Here is a 19505-nt window from a genome sequence, read left to right as displayed (position 1 = left end):
AAAATAAAGATATATATATATATATATATATATATATATATATATATATATATATATATATATATAATTGTTTAGATATGTGATGATCTGTATTCTGTATTTACTTTACTTTTCTAACTTTTAATGTAGAGGATGATGTCTTTATGGCAGAGGAAGACAAAAAACAAGAGTATATTTTGAGTGAATTTGGAATCCAGTATATAGGAAGTGACCAAGAGATGTCTGTCATAAATTGGGACTTTAATCAGGTACCCATGGATTGTACTCTTCAGTAATGTAATTGTGTGATGTTTATGTGCACAGATATTTAAATGATGGAAAGATAGATAGATAGATAGATAGATAGATAGATAGATAGATAGATAGATAGATGGCACAAGCAAACACACAATTAGGAATGCTTTTTATGACATTCCAAACTAGTATCTGTTTTAAATTAGTTATCTTCTGATTTTCACATCTTACTTTTTCTTACATTCAGATTGGGTAAAATACTGCCTAAACAACTTTATAAATTATAAGAAACACTCCGTTCAGTGTGTTTTTGCAGGAGTTTCTGCAGACTCACATCTGAGCAAGATATAAAGGGTAGATACAAAAGAAAAACATGGCAACTGGCAGATTCAATACCAAAGGAGCTCCAAAACTGTATCTGCAGCTTCCTACATTTTGCCCTTTGTGGGATTGTCATGGTTTGGGAGTTCTGAGCCATTGTGAGAAATCATTGTGTGAAATCAAGGACTGCCTAATATCCACCTGCAGTCTACCCAACTCCTCCCAAAACTGCTCACACCATGTCTGATCTTTCCCATGGGACATTAGCAGCTATGCACCTCCAGTTATGACTCCAGCATAAAAGCTCCCATGGGCCACCCCCCCCAAAAGTGCCCCTCATCTCACATAGCCAGAAAGCCTTTAGGAAATATTGGGGGGGGGGGGGGTAAAGTGTTTATTTACATACAAACTGAGTGTTCATGAAAACGTAAATCTTTAAATAAATCTAATGACATAAACCAAGATAATCTGTTTGAAATAGGCAAAAACTAGTGTCAAGTGGATAAGTGCAAACCAGCTATGAACTGGGGCCTTTGTGTTTAATACATATGACCAAAATAGCAGACAATCAAATTTGTCAGCATTGAAATAATTTTAATTCATAGTAACAAAGTACAATTTTGTTATTTCATATCCCTAGTTTGATATCCAAATGCTTGAAATATGCTTTGCAATTCTGGATCGCAGTCTAAATTATCAAAAAGACCCTGTTCTAGATGTTTCCCAAAGGCATGACCCTGTCTATGTGTGCAGAGTCCTCACAGCTACGGTGAGTGTAATTCAGTATTCTTTTATCATTCTTACTATTTCAAATTAACTATGGAAAAATATTTGTGTTGATAGTTTATGTTTGTTTGTTTTTTGTTTAGTTCTTTTTGTTTTGTTTGTTTCTCAAACTGGAGTGTCTCTTATCTTACAAGGTGAATGGTAGAGATGAGAATGGTGTCCTAGTAGAAAACTGGAGTGGAAACTATAAGGATGGGGTCAGTCCAGCCACCTGGAATGGCAGTGTTAATATCTTAAAACAATGGTATTTCACTGGATTCAAACCTGTGAAATATGGGCAATGCTGGGTTTTTGGAGGTGTGCTGTGCACAGGTGAGATACATATTGCCCTGTTAACAGTGTCTCAAAAGAACATTTGCCTACTATACATTTAAACTAGAGAACAACCCATGTAGTCACTTTGTCCAGGTACTTATGAATGTTGAAGGTCAGAGGGAGTAAGAAATATTTACCTGAATGCTCTCTCTTTATCTAGTGCTCAGGTGCTTGGGAATTCCAACAAGAGTAATTACAAACTTTAACTCAGCCCAGGACAGAAATGGAAACTTGTTCCTTGATTCATATTACGATAGCCATGGAAACAGTACTGACACTGAGAAGGATCTCATATGGTAAATATTGCTTTAGATATTAAGAACTGAGGAATTTGTAATAAAATGAATTGTAAGTTGTTTCAGTTTGATATTAGAATTACATTTAAAGGGACGTTAAAAGGCTGGGGACAACTACAACAGCATTGTTACTACCTACCATTCTAATACTCCCTAATGTGCCTGCAGCTCTTTTCAAAGCTGTTCTCTTAATTTAACCCATTGCAAGTACTGGTTAGTGAGGGTATGCATTTTCACACTGGGTGCCGCCATCTTGGAGTTGAAGTATTCTTGTACCCTGTGACAGAAGTGGTGCAAATTCACAGATCAGTGATATTGTTTTCTTCCTGACAAACTTTATCATGCATTTTACTTTATCACTAACAATTGTAAGCTTGAACTTATGTTTTTGAGCTTATGTTTTTTTGCAGTGGCTGCATTGTTCTATATTATTTCTGGGGTCTTTTTTATATATTTGGCGTAACTTTTAAGCTGTGTAAAAAAAAACTGTAAAAATTTAAAACTTCTGCTTTCTATTGTGCAAGCTAACAAACAAGTGCTTACTATAATCGTTCTTCTGATAAAAAGCAACGCTTCTGTCACAGGATGCAATAATACATACGCACCAATATGCCCGCAATAAGTATAAAGATGCAGTGCTTTATCAAATGACTTCTGTAATGGGTTAAAATAACATAATGACTTTAGAGAGAGCTGTGGGTAAAGGAGGTAAAAACATTAGCATGGTGAGTAGTAACCACGCTATTGTAGTTATGCCCAGTAGTTTAGTGTCCCTTTAAGCTTTAGAAATCTTTAGCTTTTACTATTTATATGTGTGTAAGCTTAACATTTTCTTATGTAGATATTTGCACAAGCTCTCAATTCCAAATCATAACAGCTATTTTGGTAATCTAAATTTTGATCACGGTAAGTGGGGGTCATAAATCAGTTTTGGGATGATACATAGTTGCCAACAGTCCCTGATTTCCAGGGACATTTCCTGTATTTTGTTGTATGTCCCTGTATTTTTTTGTCCCTGAAAATCCCCTTTTGCACAACATTTGTTGTTTGTATATATATATATATATATATATATATATATATACACATACATATATACAGATAGATAGATGATAAATAGATTTAGTGTATTATTTAAATATAATTCATTGCTAATGGAATAAGTATAAATTATACTATTACTTTCAAATGGGTGTGTTTTGATTGCAGAACTGAGTGGGCGGAGCAGTTGAACAGTAGGTCGTCAATACTCCAGTAACCCGCTTGCTTGCTTTGCTGCAAAGTGTCCCTGGAATTTTTTTTAAATGTTGGCAACTATGGATGATATGGGTTATAGATTTGAAAAAAAGTAAAAAATCCCTCTTGACTTTTAAATACCTTTTTAAATACCTTTTTATTAGGTGTTTTGTAATCTAGTCATGTCCCCCCTTTTGCAGGAATTTTCATGTATGGAATGAAGCTTGGCTTGTTCGCAAAGATCTTGGGCCAAAGTATAATGGCTGGCAAGCAATGGATGGAACACCACTAGAAACAAGTGATGGTATGTAATTTCCTAGTGGTTGAATAATAGAATGTCCTCCTTTACAAATTATTAACGTATAATGTATATTTAGAGGTAACTAATATAATAGCTAAGGTTCTGGTAAATTAATATCTGCTTTATGCATTATTATGACTCACTATTTTATAGAGATTTTTCACTGAATGCATAAGGATACTGTCTGTCACAGTGATTACACGACCATGGGGCATCACTGGACTTCTTCACTCTTAAGGCATTTGGTGATTTCCTAGTGAGCCTGATACTAGCATGCATTGCAGAATGCTAGTATATAAGCTCCACTTTAAGTAAACAATCACTGTGACTTCCTGTTATAGTGATTGTATAAACAGTAACTGTAATTTTTGACAGTCAATGTACTGCTGTCTCAGATGCAGGCTTCCAGCAATAACATGAGATACATGCTGATCACAGCATGCATCTCATAAAAAGAGGCACCCCCTGACAGGTATGAGATCACAGGGAGACCCTGTCTCTACAATTGCTAGCCTGGGGTAGACTCCATTATGGTATATCAGTCCAAGACACAGTCACCGTACAGTATACGGCTTAAGTAGATAAAGTAGTTAAAGGGGCATAAAACTCAGGTAGATTACGAGTTGTGCATTTGTGTTTTAACGCTGAAAAAATGGTAATTTCAGTGTTAAAACAGCAATTCAGCCGTTACGAGTCTTGTCGGTATAGCTGTACCGCAAGCCTTTTAGCCTGTAACGCAACATCAGTCCCGCACTCAAAAAAATGACGTTTTTCATGAAATTCCCATTACACTGCCATTACGAGTTTTGCAGTGAGGATAAAAAACTTGCGTTACACCTTATAACGACAAGATCCGTACCGCCATCTGAGAGCAGTAGTTATGAGTTTTATGCAACAAAACTGTTACATAAAACTCATAACTAAAGTGTTACAAAGTACACTAAACACCCATAAACTACCTATTAACCCCTAAACCAAGGCCCTCCCGCATCACATACACTATATTAAACCTATTAACCCCTAATCTGCAGCTCAATTTATTAACCCCTATTCCGCCACTCCCGACATAATCGCCACTATACTAAAGTTAATAACCCTGAGGATTCAAATTCAAGGTACCCCTTTTATACTGGAGGTACCATTGCATTCCTATTGGCTGAAAATTTTAAATCAGCCAATAGGAATTAGGGCTGCTAAAATCCTATTGGCTGTTCAAATCATTTGAATCACGTCAAAGTAGCACTTGTATTTTTTGCTGTATGGAGCTCAACGCAACCATATCGCACGCACAAGCCAACTTTTCAAAAACTCGTAATGGCAGCGCTATGGAGCGTGAAATAATGCAACTTTTGTTGCGTTCGTTTCGTACCCTCTATACCACTAAACTTGTAATCTAGGTGAATTTTTTTTTCATGATTGAGATAGAGCATGCAATATTAAACAGCTTTCCCATTTACATTTATTATTTACTTTTCTTCATTCTCTTTGTATTCTTTGTTGAAAAGCATTCCTAGTAAGGCACAGAAACAAAGAATACAAAAATAATTAATTAAAATTGATAATAGAAGTAAACTGGAAAACAATCTAAAATTGTATGGTCTATCTGAACCATGGGTTTCATGTCAAACTCTGATTATAAAATGAATATCTCAAAAGTAGAATTTTTTTTCTTACTTTGTCTTTGGAGTTCAATCTTCCAGACCCATAAAAAAAGATATGTTGTACATTTCTGGATCATTTAAAGTTCTATTTTTTATTAAAAAAAAAATATGTATAAATTAATCAATAATAAAGGGCCAAATTACAAGTTGAGTGCAAAATATTGCTTCTGCAAAAACGATATTTGCTGTCAACTTAGTAATACCAGCGCAAGCCAATGTGCGCTGGTATTGCAAGTGAGGTGCAATGTGAACATAACCTTGCATTCACATTGCACGGATGCATTGCGCTCACGAGAGCTCGCTTCCATAGGCTCCAATGGGAACCTCGTACTCATGCCGTGAGACACAGCATGAGAATTAGCTCAGTGAAGGGGGTAAGTCACGCAACGATGGGCAGCAAATATAAATGTATATGATTATATATATATATATATATATTGTGACAGAAAGCAAGGCCTCGTTTTAAATGAAAGATATGTAAGACCAAGTATTGACCAAGTATTGTACATGGTATTTCTCCTTTCAGTTAAAAACCCTAGGGAGAGAGTGCGTGTATTTGATTATGCAGTTGGTAAACTGTGTTCTGGTCCCTGTGGTTTGGGATAATTGGACAAAAGGGTGGGCCATTATCCCAGACAGCTGTGAGGCTGTCCAGTTCAGGTTTTTGATTAAGCAGCTAATCACAGGTGTGGTTAATTAGAAGCTGTGAGAGATTAAATAGGAGCCTGACTGATGCCTACGAGAGATTTACCCAGCTCGAGGAAACTTTTTTCTTGTGAACTGTAAAAGGACATTATTTTTACAAAGCACTTGTGAAATGCTGTGAAGTGCTGGGATATGCTTGAAGGTACTGCTATTTACTAAAAGTAAATATATATATATATATATATATATATATATATATATATATATATATATATATATATATATATATATATATATATAAAATAAAATACACACCATTGTATGTTGGGACTAATTGGGGAACATTTATAAAATTAACCAGAAATCTGATCTCTGGTTAGCAAATTTGCCCATTTTCGGGTGCGCGATAAGATAGCGCTCCACTTATAATCTAGCCCAAATCATACAGGTAATTCAACTGCATTTTATTTTCCAGGAGTCTATCGGTGTGGCCCTGCTCCTGTTGTTGCTATTAAAGAAGGTGATGTTGATATTAACTATGATGTACGCTTCATGTTCGCCTCTGTGAATGCTGACATTGCAAATTGGATTGTCTACAGTGATGGGTCTAAGAAAAGAATATCAAATGACACCAAATATATTGGCAAACTTATTAGCACAAAAGCTGTTTTGAAATTTGAAAGAGAGGATGTCACAGATTCCTACAAATATCCAGAAGGTAAATTCAGACATCAACTTGTGAATCCTGCATTCCCTATGTGCAGCCAGGCAATTGTTTTTATTATTATTACTAGGTGATAAGCCTGACGAGAGGGCAGTCTATGTTTAAAAAATACAAACCCCCAAGCTAAAGTTACAAAAAAGTAAAATTAAAGAAAAAAATAAACAGAGCTATCCAAAATAAAAAATTTAAACCTAAACTAATACCCCTATAAAAATAAAAAAAAACACCCCAAAATAAAAACACCCCCAATCTAAACTAAACTACCAATAGCCCTTAAAATGGCCTTTTGTAGGGCATTGCCCTAAGTTTAACAGCTCTTTTACTTACAAAAATTACCAAATACCCCCTAACAGTAAAACCAACCACCCAACCAACCGCCCCAAAATAAAAAGCCCATTAAATCTCTAATCTTAAAAATTAAAAAATAAAATAAAAAATAAAACAAAATCCTAAGACTAAGCCCTAAATAGGTACTCACCGTTCCTGAAGTCCGGCAGAGAATGTCTTCTTCCAGGCAGCCCATCATCTTCTATCTTTATCCTGTGCAAAGGCGGAGCGGAGCTGAGAAGCGGTCTTCCCCAATGCGCGGATCCGGAGCAACGGTTTTCAGTGGCAGTCTTCAGCAGTGGCGATCCTCGTCGGCATGGAAGCTCCTCTTCATCTGATCTCCGGCGTACACTGAAAATTGAATGCAAGGTACCGCATTCAATTTGGGCTAACTTGCATTCCTATTGCCTGAAATTTTGAAATAAGCCAATAGGATTAGAGCTACTGAAATCCTATTGGCTGTTCAAATCAGCTAGTAAGATTTCAGTAGCTCTCATCCTATTGGTTGATTTCAAAATTTCAGCCAATAGGAATGCAAGGTACCCCAATAAATATGGGGTACCTTGCATTCAATCTTCAGTGTGTGACTGACGATCGCATGAAGAGTAGCCTCCACGCCACTGAGCACCTCCGCTTCGCCTTCGCTCTGGATGAAGATAGAAGATGATGGAGCCGCCTGGAAGAAGACCTTCTCCGCCGGACTTCAGGAACGGTGAGTACCTATTTGGGGCTTAGTTTTAGGATTTTTTTTAAATTTTTTTTATTTTTAAGAATACAGATTTAATGGGCTGTAAAAGAGCTGAATGCCCTTTTAAGGGCAATGCCCATACAAATTCCCCTTTGGGGGCAATTGGTAGTTTAGGTTTTTTTAGTGTTAGGTTTTTTATTTTGGGGGGTTTGGTGGGTGGGGGGTTTTTACTGTTAGGGGGGACTTAGTATTTTGTTAAATGTAAAAGAGCTGTTTATCTTAGGGCAATGCCCTACAAAAGGCCCTTTAAGGGCTATTGGTAGTTTAGTTTAGATTAGTGGGTGTTTTTTTTGTTTATTTTTTTCTGTAATCTTAAAGTTTTTTTATTTTTTGTAATTTTATTTTTTTTTTTAATTTAATGTTGGGTTTCATTTAAGTGTAACTTAGTATTGGGGTTAATTTAGGGGGTGTTAGGTTAGGGGGCATAGTAAATAAAGTAGTTATTTGCATTGTGGGGGGTTGGTGGTTTAGGACTTAATAGGTTAATTAGGTTTATTGCGAAGTGGGGGGTTGGTGGTTTAGGGGTTAATAGGTTAATCAGGTTTATTGGGATGTGGGGGTTTGGCGGTTTAGGAGTTAATATGTTAATTAGGTTTAATGTGATGGGGGGGTTTGTCAGTTCAGGGGATAATATGTTAATTAGTTTTATTGCAATATGGGGGGTTGGCGGTTTAGGAGTTAATAATTTAATTATGTTATTTGCGGATTAGGGGTTAATTACTTTATTATTTTGCAATGTTGGCGGTTTCGGTGTTTGTTAATACTTTGTGCGGGAGGTTAGGGGTTTTTTGTTATACTTTGTGCGGGAGCTTAGGTTTTTTTTATTTCTTGCGGGTGGTTACGTGTTTTTTGTAAGGCTTCTTTTGCCTACGCCGCATACAGGTGGATTCTTTTTTCCTTTGAGGATACGTGTGCAACTGGCAGCACCGACAGACGCGATTATAAAATAGATTGTTATTATTATTATCATACCCATTTCTTTGAAAAGTGCTATCAAATTATGTAGTGCAGTTTAAAAAAAGAAATATATATAGCAGCATAAAACAAATTATACAGATACATATGACAGCATGTAAACAAAATAAATTGGATGGTCCTTACAAGTTACAGGTAGTGATGTCGCGAACCTAAAAATTTCGGTTCGCGAACGGCGGACTCGAGCTTCCGCAACTGTTCGCGAACCGGGCGAACCGCCATTGACTTCAATAGGCAGGCGAATTTTAAAACCAACAGGGACTCTTTCTGGCCACAATAGTGATGGAAAAGTTGTTTCAAGGGGACTAACACCTGGACTGTGGCATGCTGGAGGGTGATCCATGGCAAAACTCGCACGGAAAATTACATAGTTGATGCACAGTCTGGTTTTAAGCCATAAAGGGCATAAATCACCTAACATTCCTAAATTGTTTGGAATAATGTGCTTTAAAACATCAGGTATGATGTTATATCGATCAGGTAGTGTAAGTGTTACCCCCGCTTCACAGTGACAGACCAAACTCCCTGTGTAACGCACCGCAAACAATCGCAAACAGTCCATTTGCACAACCATAATATAGATAGATTTGATAGATAGATACATAGATTACATAGATCAATAGATGCAATATACATTTGATAGATACGATTGATAGTTAGATAGATTTGATAGATAAATAGATAGATTTGATAGATATATATGACTGGTGGTGGCACTGAGCAAGTAGGCACAGTATATGTTGTGAGCCTGACACACAGGCTGGCAGTGGCAGGCTGGCCTGGCAACTGAAATTAGATTACACTAGCAGACTGATGTAAAAAATGTTTTTTTAAATTTACACTAATGTTACACCAGATATGAGTGATGGCACTGAGCAAGTAGGCACAGTATATGCTGTGAGCCTGACACACAGGCTGGCGGTGGCAGGCTGGCCTGCTGGCAACTGAAATTAAATTACACTAGCAGACTGGTGTAAAAGTTTTTTTTTTTTAAATTTACACTAATGTTACACCAGATATGAGTGGTGGCACTGAGCAAGTAGGCACAGTATATGCTGTGAGCCAGACACACAGGCTGGCAGTGGCAGGCAGGCAACTGCTATTAGATTACACTAGCAGACTGATATAAAAGGTTTTTTTAAAAAAAATTACACTACTGTTACACCAGATATGACTGGTGGTGGCACTGAGCAAGTAGGCACAGTATATGCTGTGAGCCTGACACACAGGCTGGCAGTGGCAGGCTGGCCTGGCAACTGAAATTAGATTTTACTAGCAGACTGATGTAAAAGTTTTTTTAAAATTTTTTTACACTAGTGTAAATTTACACTAATGTTGCACCAGATATGACTGGTGGTGGCACTGAGCAAGTAGGCACAGTATATGCTGTGAGCCTGACACACAGGCTAGCATGCGCAGGCTGGCCTGGCAACTGAAATTAGATTACACTAGCAGACTGATGTAAAAGTTTTTTTAAAAAAAATTTACACTAGTGTAAATTTACACTACTGTTACACCAGATATGACTGGTGGTGGCACTGAGCAAGTAGGCACAGTATATGCTGTGAGCCTGACACACAGGCTGGCATGCGCAGGCTGGCCTGGCAACTGAAATTAGATTATACTAGCAGACTGATGTAAAAAAAAAAATTTTTTAAATTTACACTAATGTTACACCAGATATGAGTGGTGGCACTGAGCAAGTAGGCACAGTATATGCTGTGAGCCTGACACACAGGCTGGCAGGGGCAGGCAGGCAACTGCTATTAAATTACACTAGCAGACTGATGTAAAACATTTTTTACAAAATTTACACTACTGTTACACCAGATATGACTGGTGGTGGCACTGAGCAAGTAGGCACAGTATATGCTGTGAGCCTGACACACAGGCTGGCAGTGGCAGGCAGGCAACTGCTATTAGATTACACTAGCAGACTGATGTAAAAGTTTTTTTAAAAAAATTTTACACTACTGTTACACCAGATATGACTGGTGGTGGCACTGAGCAAGTAGGCACAGTATATGCTGTGAGCCTGACACACAGGCTGGCCTGGCAACTGAAATTAGATTACACTAGCAGACTGATGTAAAAGTTTTTTTTAAAAAAATCACACTAATGTTACACCAGATATGAGTGGTGGCACTGAGCAAGTAGGCACAGTATATGCTGTGAGCCTGACACACGCTGACAGGCAGGCAAATGCAATTAGATTACAAAAAAAAAAAAAAAAAGACTGATGTTCTAGCCCTAAAAAGGGTTTTTTGGGGTGCTGTCCTTACAGCAGAGATCAGATGAGTCCTTCAGGACTGTAGTGGACACTGAATACACTAGCCTAGCTATCAATTTCCCTATAAAATCAGCATCAGCTACACTATCCCTCCTCTCACTAAGAATGCAGGATCAGAATGAATCTAAAATGTCTTCTGTCCAGGAGCTGGGAGGGTCTGGGAGGGAGTGTCTGCAGACTGTGAGATACAGGGTCAAAGTTTACTCAATGATGACGAATAGGGGGCGGATCGAACATCGCATATGTTCGCCCGCCGCAGCGAACGCGAACAAGCTATGTTTGCCGGGAACTGTTCTCCGGCGAACTGTTCACAACATCACTAGTTACAGGTTGACTGGGTCTGGAAACAGAAGGTGTGGCATAAATTGGTGGTATATCCAACATCGCATTGCATGACTAAAATAAGTTACTACTACAAAAATAAATAAATATCCTAAGCCAAGTATAGAAAAGTTTGCATTAATGGTATCATCAAAATTAATTAGTGATAGTAAACATATAAGATTTCTGAAAGGTATAATTTAGCTATTCCAAGTAGGGAAATCATGTAACTCAGTACCACTTGTGTTAAGTTGTATATTTGGTCAAATAAAGGAGAATATATTTAGCCATGTTAAATAAATGTTTAAGATTAAATTAAATTAGCATTCTCAATCTATTGGGATATTAAACTGTGAAATTGTAAATGTATCTATTTCGCTTGGCAATCCCAGATAAAAAATGGATAAAATAATGATGAAATTGTGTTACTCCGTATCAGTTTTAAGATGAATAAACTGGAGATGACATGTTGTTCTACCTTTTGTGAATTCATATTCAAATAGATGATAGGTAGATTTCAAACCCTTGACGTGGAGCTGACATTATTCACCTTGTCTTATTGTTTTTGAAATCCCTAATATACAATATATAATCCATGAAACATTAACATTTTATTTATATCGAGAGAGAGAGAGATTACTATTCTTGAGGAGTAGAAAGTTAAAATAATGACTTGCAATGATTAGAGGATATGAATGTTTTTTAAGCTTTTTTTTTTTTTTAACCTTGTATTTTGGGAGCGGTCTATAATTAAATTTCTGCACACATTAAAATCTATAGCGAGTATGATTCTATATTCTGTCTTAAGCTTTTCAATATAGAGTTTGTTCACCCAAAATCACTTAACTATTTATTGATGTATCTATAACGTGTGACAAAGTATTTTACCAGCTTTTAAATTATAAAGAGTCTCTGAAGTAAAATTGCACGCAGTTTCTGAAAGTATTACTGCTGTCAATCCTATTTGTTTCTTTAAAAAACAGTTCATTGCTTTGCAGAATGCGTCAGCACTTATGTGTGCATTTTAAGTGTATGACTATTATTCATCATCTCTTTACTTTTAAGAAAATAAATCACAATAAACATATGATGCTTAACACCAAAATTTTAACTCATTAGTATTTTAAAATGTAGACCATTTTCTATTTATTATGTTTTGGAACTGATAATGATATTCTACAAATATATACTTTTGATATATTTTAAAAGTAATTAGCAATATAAAATTAGCATTAGGTGTTACCCTTTTATGTATAACATATTATCCCTTTTTTCAATCAGGCTCTGATAACGAAAGACATGTTTTTGAGAAGGCTGTTAATAAGCTTTATGAAAGGCCTATGGCAGACCTTGAAAAAAATTTACTTAATTTCCCAAGAAGAATATCGGAAAAGTCACCCCAGGGAACAATACTTTCTGGAGATTTTACAATAACAAATGTCCCTACAGTTGGCCAGGATGTAAGTTTGATTCTAAGATTAAAAAACCTGATAAAGAACCAAATCAAGATTACTGTGAATCTGAATTCATCTTCTATTTTGTACACTGGAAGACGTTGGCGTGCACTCTGGGCGGATGCAAAGATTATTTCACTGGGTCCAGAGGAAGGTATGTATATTCACGTAAGAAAAATACAGAAAGGAAAGAGCATTATTCTGGCACACAATTTCTAATGAGCCTAGTGGTATATCCAATATATAAATATAGAATTTGGGAAAGAAGGGCAGTCTAAGAGTAAAACTTAATTTTTTTCTAAAACCCTTAAGATAAACAAACATATAAAACACAAGTAAAAAACATATACAGTATATATATGCTCCCCACTCCTCATTTGTGTCTTCTATTATGAGCAGTACAGTGCAGCAACATCTAAAGCATATAATCTATGTGAGATCAGCACAACATGGGTGATTATGCCTATTACCAAGTGTACATTGAGTACAAAAGATCCCTATAAATATCTAAAAGAGATTGTTGTTACCATTAACCACACACGTATACGGAGCAAAAGAACCCTGTCTATTTTTTTTGCTGTACTCCTTGGTAATTATTTAAGAAATCTGGGTTTCCCCTGCTACATCTCCAAAAAAAAAAAAATAACTCCACAATAGGTATTGGCCCACATGCTCATTCATAGTAGTTATAAACCACATATATTATCAATAATTACACCGAGAAGCAGGAATGCAGATGTCTGATGCTTGTTTTGCAACTGCTTTGTCAAATGTATATTACAGGGACACTGTAAACAAAATTAAATTTTTTATGCAAAATCAAGAAAACATTATTTAAATTTACACTGAAACAAATACAGTAGTATCATGTGTGTACTCCCTAATAATGCTATAGTTGATTGATAGGCACTTTCTAGTAATACTCATGACCCCACATTTCTAAGTCATTCGTTCCCTTGAGTATCAAAGACAAGACCACCAAGTTGGGAGAGAAAAGGCTGCAGCTTATTTATTAAAACCAAACCAAATAATAAGTTAACATTTTAAGTTTTAACATATTAAAACACCTTTTAAAACACTTCAGTGCTTGGTTTATTTCACTATAAGCCCCCAAGCCTTCTCAGGATGGAGCATCCACCATCACTCTTCCTTTTGCTACACCTCCACAATTACAAGCCATTATCCATCAGGCGTAAGCCTCAATAGAACATAGCAAGCACCCTGCCATTGCTGTGACAAGCATTACCCAAGCCACACTATAGGGAGGGAGGGCTGGACAACACCTTCTACCGTGCTGCTCCTGAGAGGGACACCTGTGACCTCACTTCCCATCAGGGGTTTTCAACCCCTTCCTAAAACCATGCCCCTTTCTAAAACGTCCACTCCTAGGGAAGTGGGGTCAAAGTTGCCCTCCTTTGATTTCGGCATCTGGGCCTTTCTTTGGCTAATAGGCACTTTCTGTTAATGCTTATTGGTTATATATTTTCTAAAATTGCTCATAGCAGGAAGTACCTATACGTCAATAAGCATTACAAGGAAATGTAAACAGTTATGTGATATTTATACTTTCATGTAAATGATAGCACATTTTTAATATTAACAAATAGGCCTTTAGTGTGAATTTAGTTCTTAGTAGACAATAAATATTAAAGATTCAGATATTTAAAGGGGCACTGAACCCGAATTTGTTCATTTGCAATTCGGAAAGAGCATTTCATTTTAATCAACTTTAGAATTTACTCCTATTATCAATTTTTCTTCGTTCTCTTGCTATCTTTTCTGGAAAAAGAAGGCATCTAAGTTTTTTTTTGGTTTCAATACTCTGGACAGCACTTTGTTATTGGTGGATGAATTTATCCACCAATCATCAAGGACAACCCAGGTTGTTCAACAAAAATGGGCCGGCATCTAAACTTACATTCTTGCATTTCAAATAAAGATACCAAGAGAATTAAGATAATTTGATAATAGGAGTAAATTCGAAATTTGATTTAAATTTCATGCTCAATCTGAATCATGGGATTACTTGAGAAAAGTGTCCCTTTAATTAAATGTCTTTCTTATCAGGTATAGGGGCTGATTTATTAACTGGGGGTTGGACATTCGCTGTAGCAAATCATGTCCACCCAACATTGATAAATGCCGAAAGGATACGCTGTCTGCATTTATTATCATTGCACACGCATTTCTTGTTAAATGCTTGTGCAATGCCGCCTCCTGCACATTTGCAGCCAATCGATCGGGATGATTGCAATCCGCCAACCAATCGTGACCCAATTGGGATAATTGCAGTCCGCTCGAACAGAATGAGCAGCATCTGCTGCTTAGTAAATCCGGCCCCTTTGCCTTTCCAATGTATATAAAGGCCTAAATTACAAGTGGAGTACTAAATATTGCTTGCGTGCAATCCATATCAGCTCTCCACTTTTTAATACTAGTGCACAATAATGTGCCACTTGTAATTACTGGTTATTTTTCATGCACCCGCAAACGGGCGCGCAATGATTTAGTGCTCCACTTGTAATCTAGTCCTAAATCAGAAGCAGTATTTGTATTTTTGTAAGAACAGACAGAATTTCACAATAGTTGTGTATAGAACAGCCAATAGTTTTAGACAAAGACATGCTCATATATCCTTTTGTTTTTTCCAAGAAAAACATATATCTATCCCAGTAACCTATGCCCAATATGGAAAATATCTGAGTGAAGAAAACATGATTCGTGTTACTGCTTTGTGTGAGGTAGAAGGTTCAGAGGAACGGATTTTGCTGGAACGAGACATCACCTTAGCGAAACCCCCAATAAGCATAAAGGTACGCAAATTAATACAATCTAGCCATATAGTATATTTTGCAATTATCCAGGTAAGCACCACAATGCAATTCTTATTAATGTAATTAAAGAGAAATTGAAATGACCAAGTATACGCCTAGATTACGAGTTTTGCGTTATGAGTAAAAAAGCAGTGTTAAGGCTCATAACGCTGCTTTTTCACTAACGCTGCTATTACGAGTCTTGTAGGTACAGCTGTCCCGCACACTTTTTTGGCCGTGCCGCAAATTAACTTACGCAATTTGCATAAAGTCTTTTTTCAATGAGACTTCCATAGCGCCGGTATTACAAGCTTTTTTATGGAGGTCAAAAAGTGAGCGGTACAGCCTATCCCGCAAGATTCGTAACGCATTCTAAAGTCAGTAGTTATGAGTTTTACGCTACAAAGCTGTAACATAAAACTCATAACTAAAGTGCTAAAAAGTACACTAACACCCATAAACTACCTATTAACCCCTAAACTGAGGCCCTCCCACATCACAAACACTATAATAAAATTATTAACCCCTAATCTGCCGCTCCAGACATCACCGCCACTATAATAAACATATTAACCACTAAACCGCCACACTCCCGTGGCAAAAACACTAGTTAAATATTATTAACCCCTAATCTGCTGTCCCTAACATTGCCGCCACCTACCTACATGTATTAACCCCTAATCTGCCGCCCCAACGTCGCCGCCACTATACTAAATTTATTAACCCCTAAACCCCTAATCTAACCCTAACACCCCCTAACTTAAATATAATTAAAATAAATCTAAATAAAAATTCCTATCATTACCTAAATAATTCCTATTTAAAACTGAATACTTACTTATAAAATAAACCCTAAGCTAGCTACAAAGTTACATTGTAGCTATCTTAGGGTTTATTTTTATTTCACAGGCAAGTTTGTATTTATTTTAACTAGGTAGAATAGTTACTAAATAGTTATTAACTATTTACTAACTACCTAGCTAAAATAAATACAAATTTACCTGTAAAATAAAACCTAACCTGAGTTACACTAACACCTAACCGTACACTACAATTAAATAAATTACATAAATTAAATACAATTACCTAAATTACAAAAATAAAACAAACACTAAATTACCCAAAATAAAAAAGACATTATCAGATATTTAAACTAATTACACCTAATCTAATAGCCCTATCAAAATAAAAAAAGCCCTCCCAAAATAAAAAAAAACCCTAGCCTAAACTAAACTACCAATAGCCCTTAAAAGAGCCTTTTGCGGGGCATTGCCCAAAATAAATTGGCTCTTTTACCTGTAAAAATTATACAAACACCCCCTAACAGTAAAACCCCCCACCCATACAACCAACCCCCCAAATAAAAACCTAACTAAAAAAACCTAAGCTCCCCATTGCCCTGAAAAGGGCATTTGGATGGACATTGCCCTTAAAAGGGCATTTAGCTCTTTTTCAATTGCCCAAACCCTAATCTAAAAATAAAACCCACCCAATAAATCCTTAAAAAACTTAACACTAACCCCTGAAGATCCACTTACAGTTTTGAAGAGCCGACACCCATCCTCAACGAAGCCTGGAGAAGTCCTCAGTGAAGCGGCAAGAAATCCTCAACGAAGCCAGAAGAAGTCTTCATCCAAGCTGGCAGAAGTGGTCCTCCAGACGGGCAGAAGTCTTAATCCAGACGGCATCTTCTATCTTCATCCATCCGGCGCGGAACGGCTCCATCTTCAAGACATCCGGCGTGGAGCATCCTCTTGTTTCAATGTCTTCTTCCTGAATTAATGTTCCTTTAAATGACGTCATCCAAGATGGCGTCCCTTGGATTCCGATTGGCTGATAGAATTCTATCGGCCAATAGGAATTAAAGTAGAAAAATTCCTATTGGCTGATGCAATCAGCCAATAGGATTGAGCTTCAATATTGTAATGATGCCATTAAAAAAGCATGCAAGTTCTTTTTATTTTTTGCATGTTTGCTCCAGTTGTGCACATAATCATAGCTTTTTGTTACATTAAACAGAACAAATTTAAATAATTTAATAATAATAAAAAAAAACAACAAAGGCCAATACAGCCAGTTAGAGAATGTATTGCCCTAGCTATTAGTATGAATGAAAATGTTCTCTACAATGATTTTTACTACCTATCAGAGAGGCTGTAAAGTTGACCTCACCTCGATTATGACTACCTTCCTACTTTGAAACCCTGTTTGGACACTGGATTAATTAACAATGTATACATAAATATGTGCGGGTGTGAAAAGAAGTAACAGAGAAAGAAAAATAGAGAGAGAGATAGGGGGAGACAGAGAGAAAAAGTAAAGGATAGACTTGCTGAGCACATGTCCAGTACTGCTTCAGTATTAAGCAGCAAATACTTCAATGGAGCCCTTGCGGAGTCTGCTTTCTGCAGTGTAAGAAGCAGAAGTCATCCGACCACTGCTTCTCACAATCTCTAAAATCACTCCAAACTTATGAATTCGGGGTGATTGACAGGTCCCTTTCTCACGAGAGAAAGGGGGTGCATTGCACACACAAGTGTGTAATTATACTTTAGAGTATACAAAGCTGGGCGTACTAGTTCTCAAGTTGAGAACCTGCTCCACACCAGCTTTGTACATATGACTCATATACTGAAGCAGAAAAAAGTAATTCGACATTCATGTTCCATATACAGGTCTATATTGTAAATGTAAGAAATATTTAATGATGGGGTTTTTTTTAATTTTGTAATATTCTTCTTTAAATGTTTATTGCAGCTTCCGGATGAGGCTGTTTTAAAGACAACATTTGATGCAGAGGTTACGATTGTGAACACATTATCTGAGACACTAAATGAGTGCTATTTGGTGGTGGAAGGAAACGGTTTGATAGAAAGAGTATTTACAAAAGAGTAAGTATGAATAATCACTTTACTAGCACGTCTCAACGCCAAAGGCAGAAGTAAAAGGGTTATGTGACAGTAATACAGATACTGTAGTAATAGAGAAATAAGTAAATAGGAACAAACACCAGTTTAATTTATTTCATCCAAATGTCCCCATATACTCCACCTTACAGCAGAAGTAATATCTATAAATGTATATATCCACTACAAGCCCCGTATGTTTAACAGGGTCTTCCTTACCTATAAATATAATATTAAAATATAAAAGTACCAAAATAACTATTGATACATAAACACTTTAAAATGTGTTTAAAGGGACATAAAACCCAAAATTTTTATATCACGACTCAGATAGAGCATAAAATTTTAAGCAACTTTCCAATTTACTTCTATTATCAAATTAGCAAGAGCAGTAGATAGCAGCACTATTTCCTGTCATGTAGTGCTTCAGAAAGACTTTTTTTAAATTGTATTCTCTATCTGAATCATGAAAAAAAAATGGATTTCATATCCCTTTAATACTTATCCCATACAGAAATACCTTTTAAAATGTGTTATTTAGTCAATATCTAATTTCACACATGATATGCATACTTTTTATTCTACTATACATAATAAGACTATTCCAAGTAATCTAGGTGCAGAATAATAAACAACATATATTGAGGCAGATTACAAGTGGCACATATTTTTTCAATGTAAACCCGGGTTAGTGTGCATATTACAAGTTAAAAGTAAAAGTTAGCACAAGAGCAAAACCTGATGCCGCTAACTTCAGGACTTTGGATAACATATAACTTTTAACCTATTTAAAACATTTTTATTATTATTAAAATATTTTTATTAATAAGTGTATATATGAGCAAAATAGCTTATTGTTTTTTTTAACCCTCACACTTTATTTCAGGTCTCAAGTCGCGCTAAATATTCTAGCACAGTTTCAGCTTTCACTTGAACGCAAAATATAGCTTTCAACTTGTAATATCAGCGCTATTTAGCGTAGTCACTATGAGGCCCATTTATCAAGCTCCAAATGGAGCTTGAGGGCCCATCTTTCTGGCGAGTCTTCAGACTCGCCAGAAACAACAGTTATGAAGCAGGTGGACAGAGATCGCCACAATTCAACCCGATCGAGTACAATCGGGTTGATTGACACCTCCCTGCTGGCGGCCC

The 19505-nt window shown here is 36.4% G+C and overlaps 1 protein-coding gene across 1 annotated transcript in view; it reads left to right on the top strand.

Moving 5' to 3' along the window:
* LOC128662700 (protein-glutamine gamma-glutamyltransferase E-like) overlaps positions 1–19505 on the top strand; it is a 91523-nt gene that overhangs the window by 64227 nt on the left and 7791 nt on the right. The window contains exons 4-12 of the mRNA XM_053716592.1: positions 130–248; positions 1196–1324; positions 1476–1653; positions 1817–1952; positions 3389–3492; positions 6271–6513; positions 12462–12788; positions 15287–15447; positions 18205–18338. Coding sequence (XP_053572567.1) covers positions 130–248; positions 1196–1324; positions 1476–1653; positions 1817–1952; positions 3389–3492; positions 6271–6513; positions 12462–12788; positions 15287–15447; positions 18205–18338 — 1531 coding nt within the window. The remainder of the gene's footprint in view (positions 1–129; positions 249–1195; positions 1325–1475; positions 1654–1816; positions 1953–3388; positions 3493–6270; positions 6514–12461; positions 12789–15286; positions 15448–18204; positions 18339–19505) is intronic.

The sequence above is a fragment of the Bombina bombina genome, chromosome 1 (genome assembly GCF_027579735.1).
Source record: "Bombina bombina isolate aBomBom1 chromosome 1, aBomBom1.pri, whole genome shotgun sequence".
In the NCBI taxonomy this organism is placed as follows: Eukaryota; Metazoa; Chordata; class Amphibia; order Anura; family Bombinatoridae; genus Bombina; species Bombina bombina.
Note: the sequence above shows the minus strand (reverse complement) of the source record. Positions and strands in the feature narration are given on the sequence as shown.